Consider the following 12,593-nt stretch of genomic DNA (forward strand, 5'->3'; position numbering starts at 1 on the left):
GCTGTTTTGTAAACTACAACTCCCAGCACCCCCTGGATTGTAGTTTACAAACATCTGGAGTAAAGTAGAAGGGGAAATTACCTTTGACCCTTCAGTTGTTCGTAAACTACATCCCCTGGATTGTAGTTTACAATCACTTGGAGTAAAGTAGAAGGGGAAATTACCTTTGACCTTTCAGCTGTTTGTAAACTACAATCCAGGGGATGCTGGGAGTTGTAGTTTACTAAACAGAAACAGGGTCAACGGTAACCAAGCATTTTCAGGTGCGGGTATAGATGCGGGTCTGCTGGTCACTGGTCCGATCTAAATTTCTTACCTTATGTAATATTGTCTATATTTTACTCCTTTTAAAGTTTAACAAAACTTGTTTCTGTCCCGCCCACTTTTGATGACGTCACTTCTGGTTTGATGGTGGTCGGCAGGTTGCGGATATGGCATTTGCGGGTCTGGGTAGCGGATCAAAGTGGGTAAATATGCCGATTGTGGTTTGGGTCTGGACCTTAGAAATTGGTTCCGTGCAGGACTCTATCAACGGTAATTTCCCCTTCAACTTTACTCCAGCCCCTAGTTACAATTCTTTTATAAATGCCCAAAGTGTTTCCAGCATGTAACGGAGACAATGTAGCAGAAGGCAACTGGTTAACAGAGCTGCTACACTGTTTCAAACAGAAAGGAACAGACAGATTCTGCTTTCAACAGCAATTACATTTACAAATAACTTCCAAACCACTGGCATCTAGAACGAATGTATTTTGGAAAGTTGCTTAAGAATTCGATTTTCTTTCGTTATGCAAAACAAAGAGAAAAAAAACTTGTTGGGTGGACTTCCCCTTTAACCCTTGCGCTGCTACTTTGCTCAGAATGCCATTCGTTTTAGGGTTATGTTCTTTTTTTCCCTGTATTGCAAACATTTCTCGCATAATTCTCACCAGCGATGCTGTCCCTTTAAAAGGCGGAGAGCTGCAGCTCTCAGTGATGCAGTTGTAAACAGTATGAGGAGGAACCTGTATTGCCTGTTTTGTTTTTTTTACCCAGAATGCAGCAGGGCAGGGCTTAGAGGAAAAAAAAAAAAAGCCAAAGGTTTGAGAGAAGGAAGAGATGAGACAGGGGAGCCTCAATGACAAAGCAGCCTGTCTCTATTGGTGATCACGGTGGCCGTGTGGATGGTGCAACTGGAAGCAGACAGTGTGGAGATGTCTCTTTAGAGAGAGAGGATTGAGAGTGCTGTGCAGGAGGGGGGTGAGCGGACGTATGGAAAGGGGGGGAGAGGATTGGAGTCTGGAGCCATGTTTATGGTGCTGATCTTGCAGCCTCGACATTAGCACACGTCGCTCATTCGCAGACCTGGGCCGCTGCCGCCGCTTTCACGCTTTCGTTTTTTGGCATTTGCATTTTTTTTTACCATTTTATTGGGAGTTTTTTTTTTTTTGCCCTGTGTTTTTGGATTCCAGTTGGATGCCCATTGGAGACTTTGCAGAGCCATGCTTTACGGATCAATATGGCACACGACGGGTTAAGGGGAGGAGATAACGACCTGAAGTGGTCTGTAAGTATGGGTTAAACCATCAGGGCTGGGGGGAAGTGGGGGATCCTCTGGTAAAGCAGGTTATTGGGGTACCCCCATGTCCAGATGGCAGTTGGGCAGGAGAAACAGAAACCCAGCTGCTGTTGGGGGGCCCAAGAGTGTAGAGTAGTGGTTCCCAGACTTGCCCTTCTAGGGGAGCCCCAGCCCTAAGAGCAGTTGGGGGGTGTTTGGGGAGAATGCTGCTTACTCTGCTAGATTCTTCTGGAAGCCCAGCTTGAAGGTTAATTAGGGTGAGATTAGTGTTGAACACTTGTTTGCTGCCCTACATATACTTGCGACTATCGGAGATCAATGTTTTCGCACATGTCTAACCTTGTTATGATTGGAGGGGGTCCTGACTAAACGCTGAACCTCTAAGAGGGCCCTAAATGGGGTGCAGCTTCACTATACGTCTGCACACCAGCAATGTAGGGCCCACTAACGTCTAGTTCAAGTTACAGCGCTGATAATTGGGGGCCAGTAAGGGGGAGAGAATGTTGGGATTTGTCGTAACCCCTTTATGCACTGGGAGTGTGTGGATGACCCACGTGTGGCAAGGATTAACTCTTTCCATGCCGTCTCAGGGCAAAGCTTTTGTGCTCGTGAGGAAGGGGGGAGTGGTAGTGTTTTGGTCGATGCGGACCCCTGTCTCATGGCTTTGGTGGGGTTAGTTGTGCATATAAACTCCCTCCCCTTTTATGACTGAATAGGAGGAGAGGGGAGTGTGGATGGGAGTTCAGTCTCGCTTTGCATTTTAACTTCTTCAGCACCAAAGGGAGAGGTGGGCATGCCCGGACAATCCCATTGGCGTAGCTGCCGTTAACCAAGAGTTTGGGTTTGTACCAAAATCTCAGGGTTTGGGGATATACAAAGGGTCGTGCCGTTCTCACGTGTTCTCCACTGAACTGCAGCTGTATGCATTTATATAAGGGACTTGTATGCAATATCTGCCCATACCATTGGCATCCTACAAGCTCAGGAGGAAAGTAGTAGTTTTAGAACTCGATGGGACAGAAGCACGAGAGTCGATTAACAGACGGGGGCTGTCGTTTAGCTGCTGTACTGCTCGACTGTCTGTAGAACTGTGGCCGTTCCTGCTGGACTGGCACCCACAGAACATAATCAAATAGTGGTGGGGCTAATGCTGCCATGTGACGGTCAATGAGACTCAGCAGTCCAGCTCTATTAGAGACTTCCAGCCAAACACATTGTTGTTGTTGTTGCTGTAACTCTTTCACTGCCAACCAGCGTTCCTTGACAGCTGCATCTCCCATTTCAAATAGTTAACCTCTCTAATGTCAGGGAAGTTTGCATGACAAAGCAGTGAATCAGGAGCTCTGCCAAACTGCGCTCTCCTCTTTGGTTTTCAGATGCACAGCCATCTTTTCAGGGGGAACCAGGTGCCCTGTACATCTCGGGGGGCCCTGTACATCTCGGGGGGCCCTATACATCTCCGGGGGGGGCCCTGTACATCTCCGGGGGGGCCCTGTACATCTCGGGGGGGGCCCTGTACATCTCGGGGGGGCCCTGTACATCTCGGGGGCCTCCTGAACAAAAGGTTGGAAGTATGTGAGAAAGCTCAGTAGCTGTCCCTGTGGGATAATTTGTTGACTGTAGATCACTGTTGCCGACCCTGTAGAATTTCTTCTGTTAGTTGATGCATAATTCCTGGGTGCTGCGGGTTTCTTATCCCATCATCCCATGCTGGCCTGCACTGGACCCCTGCAGCATCAAGGTTTAGATCACTTGGTTGTGAGACTAAATACCACTGTCAATCGCATGTTTTATAACCCTTCAGTTTACAGTCTGCTTTTCTTGCCAACGATGCTGGATTTGAAGTCCACAAATCAAAAACAATTTGTTAAAATGAACAGATACATCCGAAATAATCGGCAATCCCTGTATTCATTATATTACCCCTAGTCTGCTCTTTCAGGAGAATACGTAACAATGATTGACTTGTGGAATAGTAGTGGCTCTCCAGTTCTACTAGACCATGGGACGAATAACATCTGTCAGCAAAAGCCATTCAGTGTGTCCTGTGAAGCAATGGGTGGGGGCAAGGGGCAAAATAACCTTATCAAAACAAGAACAATCTGATATTCGTGGGTTAAACCCTTGTCGTGTTGCTGAAACCAGATAAAAGCTCCCAGTGCTCGCATGGGCCAAGTGATTACGTTTGTTTAAATAAAAAGCCGCAACATCTTATTGGCGCATTGTTACAGTCGCACGTTTGTCACTGAGCCCAAACTTCCAGCAAATGATCTGGGTATGAGATGCTAGAGAAATGAGCAGTAATAGTATGAAGCCCACCTGTAACCCTCTCATGGTGGTCATAGACAATCTTTTGTTTTTAATACGGAGGCGTTAGAGCTGAATCATCAGTGATATAGGAAGAAACAATAGAATTCTACCTGTATCTGACAATTCAGCAGTAACAATGGCCGATGTTTGGGCACCTTTCCGGGCCGATCGACTAGCGGACAGATATCGGTTGCGTCGCCCCGTCTCCCGTCATATACACACTCAGAACATCGGATGAAATTTTGCTTTGTACAAAATTAACATGGCCACCTTTAGTCCCTTTAATTTCTCAAAACACATCAGTTAATAGTGCTGCACCAGCAGAATTCTGCACTGAAATTCATTTCTCAAAAGAGCAAACAGATTTTTTTTATATTTCATTTTAAATTCTGACATGGGGCTAGACATATTGTCAGTTTCCCAGCTGCCCCCAGTCATGTGACTTGTGCTCTGATAAACTTCAGTCACTCTTTACTGCTGTACTGCAAGTTGGAGTGATATCACCCCCCACCCTTCCCAGATAACAGCTGCCTGGTAGATCTAAGAACAGCACTCAATAGTAAAAATCCATGTCCCACCGAGACACATTCAGTTACATTGAGTAGGAGAAACAACAGCCTGCCAGAAAGCACTTCCATCCTAAAGTGCTGGCTCTTTCTGAAATCACATGACCAGCCAAAATGACCGGAGATGCACCTACACACCAAAACTACACCATAAAAATCGTGACAGAATCCCTTTAAGCACACTAAATGAGAGGATATTTGGCTGATTTGGGCACCCAATATGATTTTCAAACCTGCCAGTCAGAAGGCCCCATAAATGTGCTAAACTGATGATTCAGTCGGGAGAGGGGCTGAGTCGGACGCTTTTATTGGCCTGTGTACGGGCAGCCTTACGGCACGTTAAAAATTCTACATAAACCCCAATTTGTAGTCTGAAGTGCATTTGGGGGGGGGTGTTGCACCCATGTTGCCTCACTTGTTTGTCTTATTGACTGGTGACCTCAAAATCGTGGATTCTGGTTCTTTACTACTACTAAGCACAAGAACATCAAAGCAGCCTCTTTCTTTCACTTCCTTGACTACTTGCTGGTCAGACTGGTGGGAAACTGACCAGCAGGTGGCGCTGTTGTAACAAAATTCATTCATATTAACAGTATATGTATCCCTTAATATCTTGCAATTAAAAGAAAATAAATAATGAATGTACATTGCAGAAGTGCTTAGAATACCCCCCTTATCCATTTTATATTCACTTATTTTAAAGGTTTACTTTAAGGATGACTCCCTACTAAAAAGAGAACAGGGTTTCTCTCCAGGACCCAGACGGTGCAGTTCAGTTATACAAACACATCTTGTGTTTAATGAATACAAACCTTGTCCAACCTGTCTCCCTTCATAACAGATACAACTCCCGGCAGCCATAAACAGCCTTCAGTATATCAATATTTCACAATGAGGAAAATTACACATTACCGAAATCTCTAGAAACAAGCAAATTATTTTATAAATATTTTTAGAGTTAATCATATATGTATTATTTAATTCTTCACCCTTTTGCTAAATATGCTCCTTGGCATTTAATGATGCAGAAATTTTGCTGGGGTCTGAATTACGATGATAATGATGTACTATTTCACTTCTGAATGCTTGGCACCCTTTTGCTGCCCGAGATGCCTACAAAAAATCCCAGATCATATAAACAGAACTACACCTGAAAGGCCTAGGCCAAACTATAGGTACTGCCAAACTATATCCTATTATATCCTCACAATATGAAAATCAGGAATGAAGTGAACGTTAGACATGCCAACCTAAAGTGCCAAAGCAATATGATGTCAAATATTATCCTATATACAGTCATACTACAATTGGCGGCAACTCTTATCAGACCCAAACAGTAGATAGAAGAGAAAGGGAGCCCTTTCTTGTAGCCGTTTCCAGGCTGTGCGAGGTAAAAGCCACAAAGTGAAGGGTTTCCCACAGAAAGAGAATTCAGCCAGATGCCTTTTTTTTTAGTAAACACGCGATAGGAAAGGTACATGTTGCGCCTACATGGATATTTTTGAAACACGTATAAATATTTATTTTAAAAGATTAAGACTATTTGAAGAGTTTATATTTAACTCCAAAAACTATGAGCGTTTTAGTTACATGAACAAGAGGGAACAGCTCTTTCAGTCCTTTGCACTGGCAGTTTAATAATAATAAATAGCAGGTCTGTGCTGTAGTTTGCAGGGTGTTGCAGGATGGACATTGCCGATTTATGTAACCTGTAAAATCTTAATGCAGCCCTATCCTTGCTACGTTACTCTGGGCCCATTTTTCAAGCAATAGCCCAGTATGACTCCTTAAGTAGCACTGTGATATGCAAAGCAGTACATTGCCTTCTGTACTATTCATTGTGTTATGTGTGTCAAGATTGGCAAAAAACAGCTATATACGTTTAAAATATTAAAGTTAGGAATACCAGGTAGAGTAGGGAGAGTTGGTGCCTATATTAACAGTGGATAATAGTCTCTGGGAAGGGAGTGTGACTGTGGGATAGCAGGTATAGTAGGGAGAGATGTGTCTATAGTAACAGTGGATAATAGTCTCTGGGAAGGGAGTGTGACTGTGGGATAGCAGGTATAGTAGGGAGAGATAGTGCCTATAGTAACAGTGGATAATAGTCTCTGGGAAGGAGTGTGACTGTGAGATAGCAGGTATAGTAGGGAGAGATGGTGTCTATAGTAACAGTGGATAATAGTCTCTGGGAAGGGAGTGTGACTGTGGGATAACAGGTATAGTAGGGAGAGATGGTGCCTATAGTAACAGTGGGATAATAGTCTCTGGGAAGGGAGTGTGACTGTGGGATAGCAGGTATAGTAGGGAGAGATGTGTCTATAGTAACAGTGGATAATAGTCTCTGGGAAGGGAGAGTGACTGTGGGATAGCAGGTATAGTAGGGAGAGATGGTGTCTATAGTAACAGTGGATAATAGTCTCTGGGAAGGGAGTGTGACTGTGGGATAGCAGGTATAGTAGGGAGAGATGTGTCTATAGTAACAGTGGATAATAGTCTCTGGGAAGGGAGTGTGACTGTGGGATAGCAGGTATAGTAGGGAGAGATGGTACCTATAGTAACAGTGGATAATAGTCTCTGGGAAGGGAGTGTGACTGTGGGATAGCAGGTATAGTAGGGAGAGATGGTGTCTATAGTAACAGTGGATAATAGTCTCTGGGAAGGGAGTGTGACTGTGGGATAGCAGGTATAGTAGGGAGAGATGGTGCCTATAGTAACAGTGGATAATAGTCTCTGGGAAGGGAGTGTGACTGTGGGATAGCAGGTATAGTAGGGAGAGATGGTACCTATAGTAACAGTGGATAATAGTCTCTGGGAAGGGAGTGTGACTGTGGGATAGCAGGTATAGTAGGGAGAGATGGTGTCTATAGTAACAGTGGATAATAGTCTCTGGGAAGGGAGTGTGACTGTGGGATAGCAGGTATAGTAGGGAGAGATGGTGTCTATAGTAACAGTGGATAATAGTCTCTGGGAAGGGAGTGTGACTGTGGGATAGCAGGTATAGTAGGGAGAGATGGTGTCTATAGTAACAGTGGGGATAATAGTCTCTGGGAAGGGAGTGTGACTGTGGGATAGCAGGTATAGTAGGGAGAGATGGTGCCTATAGTAACAGTGGATAATAGTCTCTGGGAAGGGAGTGTGAGTGTGGGATAGCAGGTATAGTAGGGAGAGATGGTGCCTATAGTAACAGTGGATAATAGTCCCTGGGAAGGGAGTGTGACTGTGGGATAGCAGGTATAGTAGGGAGAGATGGTGTCTATAGTAACAGTGGATAATAGTCCCTGGGAAGGGAGTGTGACTGTGGGATAGCAGGTATAGTAGGGAGAGATGGTGCCTATAGTAACAGTGGATAATAGTCTCTGGGAAGGGAGTGTGACTGTGGGATAGCAGGTATAGTAGGGAGAGATGGTGTCTATAGTAACAGTGGATAATAGTCTCTGGGAAGGGAGTGTGACTGTGGGATAGCAGGTATAGTAGGGAGAGATGGTGTCTATAGTAAAAGTGGATAATAGTCTCTGGGAAGGGAGTGTGACTGTGGGATAGCAGGTATAGTAGGGAGAGATGGTGTCTATAGTAACAGTGGGATAATAGTCTCTGGGAAGGGAGTGTGACTGTGGGATAGCAGGTATACTAGGGAGAGATGGTGTCTATAGTAACAGTGGATAATAGTCTCTGGGAAGGGAGTGTGACTGTGGGATAGCAGGTATACTAGGGAGAGATGGTGTCTATAGTAACAGTGGGATAATAGTAATGAGATGGCAACTACACTTGTTAATTCTCTCCCAGCACCCTCTGACAAGTTATGTATATAAATTAGATCCTACTTTATCCAAATGATAAATGTTTGGGCCTGGTTCCATTAGGCCAGCATTGTGCATGTTGTGCAATTGACACTAGGGTTGACTGTACAACTCTATGCTGGCTGCTTACACATTGTGTGTGGGAGGATTTATCAGAGTGAAGATGTACATAGGGAGTATTATCTACTGACCTTTGTACACAATTCATTGAGCTCTAGGAGTGAGGACAAATTACACTATTTATTAAATTTCTGCTACAGATACTTGTAAAATCCAGCACTGAACATGAGACAGGGCCGAAACCTGCTGAAATCAGAAAGATGACACTTTGCATTTTGAGTCAAAATCTACCAATTTTGGTCCTGTCTGGCCCCAACCTTAAAGTATGTAGTTCAGTTAAAGGCAATTTACTTTTAGGGCTAATCCACCTACAGGACATTATTTATAGAAGTTGTGTTCATTAAAGTGTTGGGGCTGCCATATTGATTTCCTCAGTACTGACGCAATTCACCTTCAAACAACTAGTTGTTTTCAGATAGATCACCAGAAATAACGACTTCTTCTAATGACTTTCTATATTCTATGTGTGACCATTTATTCTAATATTGAAGTGTAAAGTGTCATTTTTCACCTTCTGAAGCTGCTCGGGGGGGTCGCCGACCCTGTAAACTGTTCTAAATGGATACATTTAGTTGATACATTTTGTCCCTGCTGAGCAGAATCTCTGAGGTTTATTACAGGCAGCTGTGAGAATTGATACAATAGTTGCCGATACTCCAGAGATGCTGCTGAGAAATGGATCAACTCAATGTTGTAAAATTGTGACACTTTACCATCTACACCTGAATTACTGAGCTGCCAGACTCAAACACCAGAGACATTAAACTTAGATTTTGGAAAAGCAGTAAAAAATAAATAATGGAAAGTAATTGAAAAAAAAAGTCTTCATTTCTGGGGAACAATCTAAAAACAACTGAACTGAAAAAAAGTGTTTGGAAGGTGAACAACCCCTTTGTTTACCTGCAAATTAATTTTAGTCTGATGAAGAGAGTGATATTCTGAGACAACTTGCAATTGGTTTTCATTTTTTATGATATGTGGTTTGAGTTATTTACCTTTTAATTCAGCAGATCTCCAGTTTTCGTTTCGGCCATTTGGTTGCTAGGGTCCAAATTCCCCTAGCAACCATACATTAATTTGAAAGACGCTGGAATATGAATTGAACAATAATGTGGGTAGCCTTACATTTGTTTTTTAGATGTGGTCAGTGACCACCATTAGAAAGCTGGAAAGAGTCAGAAGAAATAACTCAGGTTGCTAGGGCCCAAATTACCATAACAACCATGCACTGATTTGAATAAGAGACTGGAATATGAATAGTAGGATTTGAATAGAAAGAGTAGTGATAAAAAGTAGCAATAATAACAAATGTGTAGCCTTACAGAGCATTTGTTTGCATTTTTAGATGAAAGAGCCAGAAGAAATAAAAAATGATGGCCATTTGAAAAGTTGCTTGGCATGAGCCATTCTATCAGATACAAAAAGCTACCTGAAAGGTGAACCACCTCTTTAATACTCTCTCACAAGTAAATAGCCAGATAAAGGCCCATACTCTGGATAACTGTCCACCTACTTGGTCTCCCCAATCCAAATGATATTTCCACTCCAATAAAACCGTTTTTTTCCCATGTGACAAAAATGGAAAATGCTTGCTTGGTTTAACTAAGCGGTAACCTATTAACCAATAGGCATTGAGTGAGAAAGTCTTATCTTTTAATTGGTCAGTTTATCCCCTTTTCTCTCACTAGTGGCTTTCTGCAGAGCCACAGGTAAAATGTGCCCTAGTCTAGTGAAACATGGCAACTCATCAATTCTCTATAGTCTCAACGTCTAAGTTACTTAAACCTGACAAGACTAGTAAGTTATAACTACGGGGATCTGGTAAACTGACCTAGTGTTTGTGGTAAAACCCACCACTGTCTCATTAAATCTCAGTAAGTGTTTACCTAGGGTTGCCACCTGGCCAGTAAAAATGATGCTTGATGCCAAAGTTATTAATAGGAAAAAATGTCAAGAATATAGAAAGGCCGGTGGGTTTTTTTTTCCAAAAAAGGTGACAACCCTATGTTTACCCCCCCCCCTCCACTTAGCTACAGCTTAGGAGTGTGGGCAGAGGTCAGGGGTTAGGTGTACACAACTCTTTGTGAGAAGTGCAGTCACCCACCCGTATCTAGAGGTCAGGCCTGAAATGTTACTTTCCCTTTCAATCACTCAACCAGAACAGAGTGGGGTCATCCCTCCTCCTTTCCAAACACTCAGCCCAAATCTGCTGTCACTCCTTGAAACTCATGGGAGTGTCCCTGTGCTTTTCCCCTTCTAGTTATTCCTAGATACTGAAATGTACATAGAGGTATTGTAGTCATATACTAATGTGAAGCATGTGGGAGGCAAATATCTCCCTACACAGTTCACGTTTGGTACAGATGTCCATAGGATTCCTTAGCTGGCTACAGATGGATAACTGGGATACAGACCTGGGGTGTACATCATTAAGCTTAGCAGGAAAGCTGGGGCTTGCAAGCCTGACATTTGGGTGTAGATGATAGATCACGAAGCTTAGCAGGAAAGCGGGTGCTTGCAAGTCCAACATTGGGATGTAGATCACGAAGCTTAGCAGGAAAGCTGGGGCTTGCAAGTCTGACATTGGGGTGTACATGATATATCACAAAGCTTAGCAGGAAAGCTGGGACTTGCAAGCCCAACATTGGGGTGTAGATGATAGATCACGAAGCTTAGCAGGAAAGCTGTGACTTGCAAGCCTGACATTTGGGTGTAGATGATAGATCACGAATCTTAGCAGGAAAGCAGGTGCTTGCAAGCCCAACATTGGGATGTAGAGCACAAAGCTTAGCAGGAAAGCTGGGGCTTGCAAGTCTGACATTGGGGTTTAGATGATAGATAATGTAGCTTAGCAGGAAAGCTGGGGCTTGCAAGCCCAACATTGGGATGTAGATCACAAAGCTTAGCAGGAAAGCTGGGGCTTACAAGCCTGACATTTGGGTGTAGATGATAGATCACTGGGCTTAGCAGGAAAGCTGGGACTTGCAAGTCTGACATTGGGGTGTAGATCACGGAGCTTAGCAGGAAAGCTGGGACTTGCAAGCCTGACATTTGGGTGTAGATGATATATCACGAAGCTTAGCAGGAAAGCAGGTGCTTGCAAGTCCAACATTTGGATGTAGATCACGAAACTTAGCAGGAAAGCTGGGGCTTGCAAGTCTGACATTGGGGTGTAGATGATAGATCACGGGGCTAAGGGGCTTAGCAGGAAAGCTGGGACTTGCAAGTCTGACATTCAGGGCAGGAAAACATGTATATATCTAAATATGAATTGCCGGGATATGAAGAAATCTATTTTGGTAACTGTGTGGTTAGTGGAAGTTTGCCAGGGGGCATGATTTATTTCTGTGTTCATTAATCCGACTGGTTTGTCTTTGGCGGGAAACTAAGTGGCTAAGTGTGAGTGCTTATAACTTCAAATTAGGAAAAATTTTCAAAATTAGGAAAAATTTTCAAAATTAGGAAAAATTTTCAAAATTAGGAAAAATTTTCAAAATTAGGAAAAATTTTCAAAATTAGGAAAAATTTTCAAAATTAGGAAAAATTTTAAATCAGGGGATGTCACTGCAGGAAGAGTAGAAATGACTGCAAGAAAACTAGCAAACCCTGGAACCAGCCCTTAGGACAGCTGCCCTACCAGTGAACTCCCAGAATTCCCAGTTAGACCAATTCAGACCACTTCAGCAACTGAAATACCTGTTAAGCAGTGCGGCTGGGCTACGACTAAAACGAGCCCAGAGCCAAATCCAAGATGCTTTACAGGTAACAGCCCCGGCTGATCTCTCCCACAAGTAACGCTGTAATGAGCCCGCCAATAGACCGGAAGTGTTACTACGACAACAGCTCAGATCCGGAGACGCGAGGCAAATAGGAAAGTGAATGGGGAGGGGCAGATTTTCAGATCTCTTTCAAGAGATTTTGGGCGGGCACTGGTTTTTAGATTTACCAATAAGGAAGTAGAAGAGGCCGGAAAGCCACGCATGTCTCAACCAATCACAGGTCAACAGGTGAACGGATCTGCTGGCTTTACCAATAGGAGGGTAAAAGAGGCGGGGCATATTACCAGGGTGGGAAATCCTTGGGACAGGTAAAGGCGGCAGAAATGTCCTGTCATTGCTAGTAAAATACTTATACCTTTCCTGACACTGGGAGTTGCAGTTTAGCCTAATGTGATATCAATATTTGCTGATATGAGTTATATGAGTGAACAGCTTAACTATTGCAGCTCCAATTACATGT

General features: G+C 43.5%; 1 protein-coding gene across 9 annotated transcripts in view; it reads left to right on the forward strand.

Moving 5' to 3' along the window:
• Nucleotides 1–400: 400 nt before the first annotated feature.
• Nucleotides 401–12,593, forward strand: part of ncoa1.S (nuclear receptor coactivator 1 S homeolog) — a 125,013-nt gene continuing 112,820 nt past the window's right edge. For 4 of the 9 annotated variants that reach the window (XM_041565115.1, XM_041565113.1, XM_041565114.1 and 1 more), the window contains exon 1: nt 444–534. In XM_041565115.1, coding sequence (XP_041421049.1) covers nt 474–534 — 61 coding nt within the window. In that variant the 5' untranslated portion in view covers nt 444–473. Of the gene's footprint in view, nt 535–1,011; nt 1,547–12,593 lie in introns of those variants that run through there. The other 5 variants (XM_041565111.1, XM_041565112.1, XM_041565116.1 and 2 more) reach the window with 4 other exon arrangements.

Source organism: Xenopus laevis, chromosome 5S (assembly GCF_017654675.1).
Source record: "Xenopus laevis strain J_2021 chromosome 5S, Xenopus_laevis_v10.1, whole genome shotgun sequence".
Lineage (NCBI taxonomy): Eukaryota > Metazoa > Chordata > Amphibia > Anura > Pipidae > Xenopus > Xenopus laevis.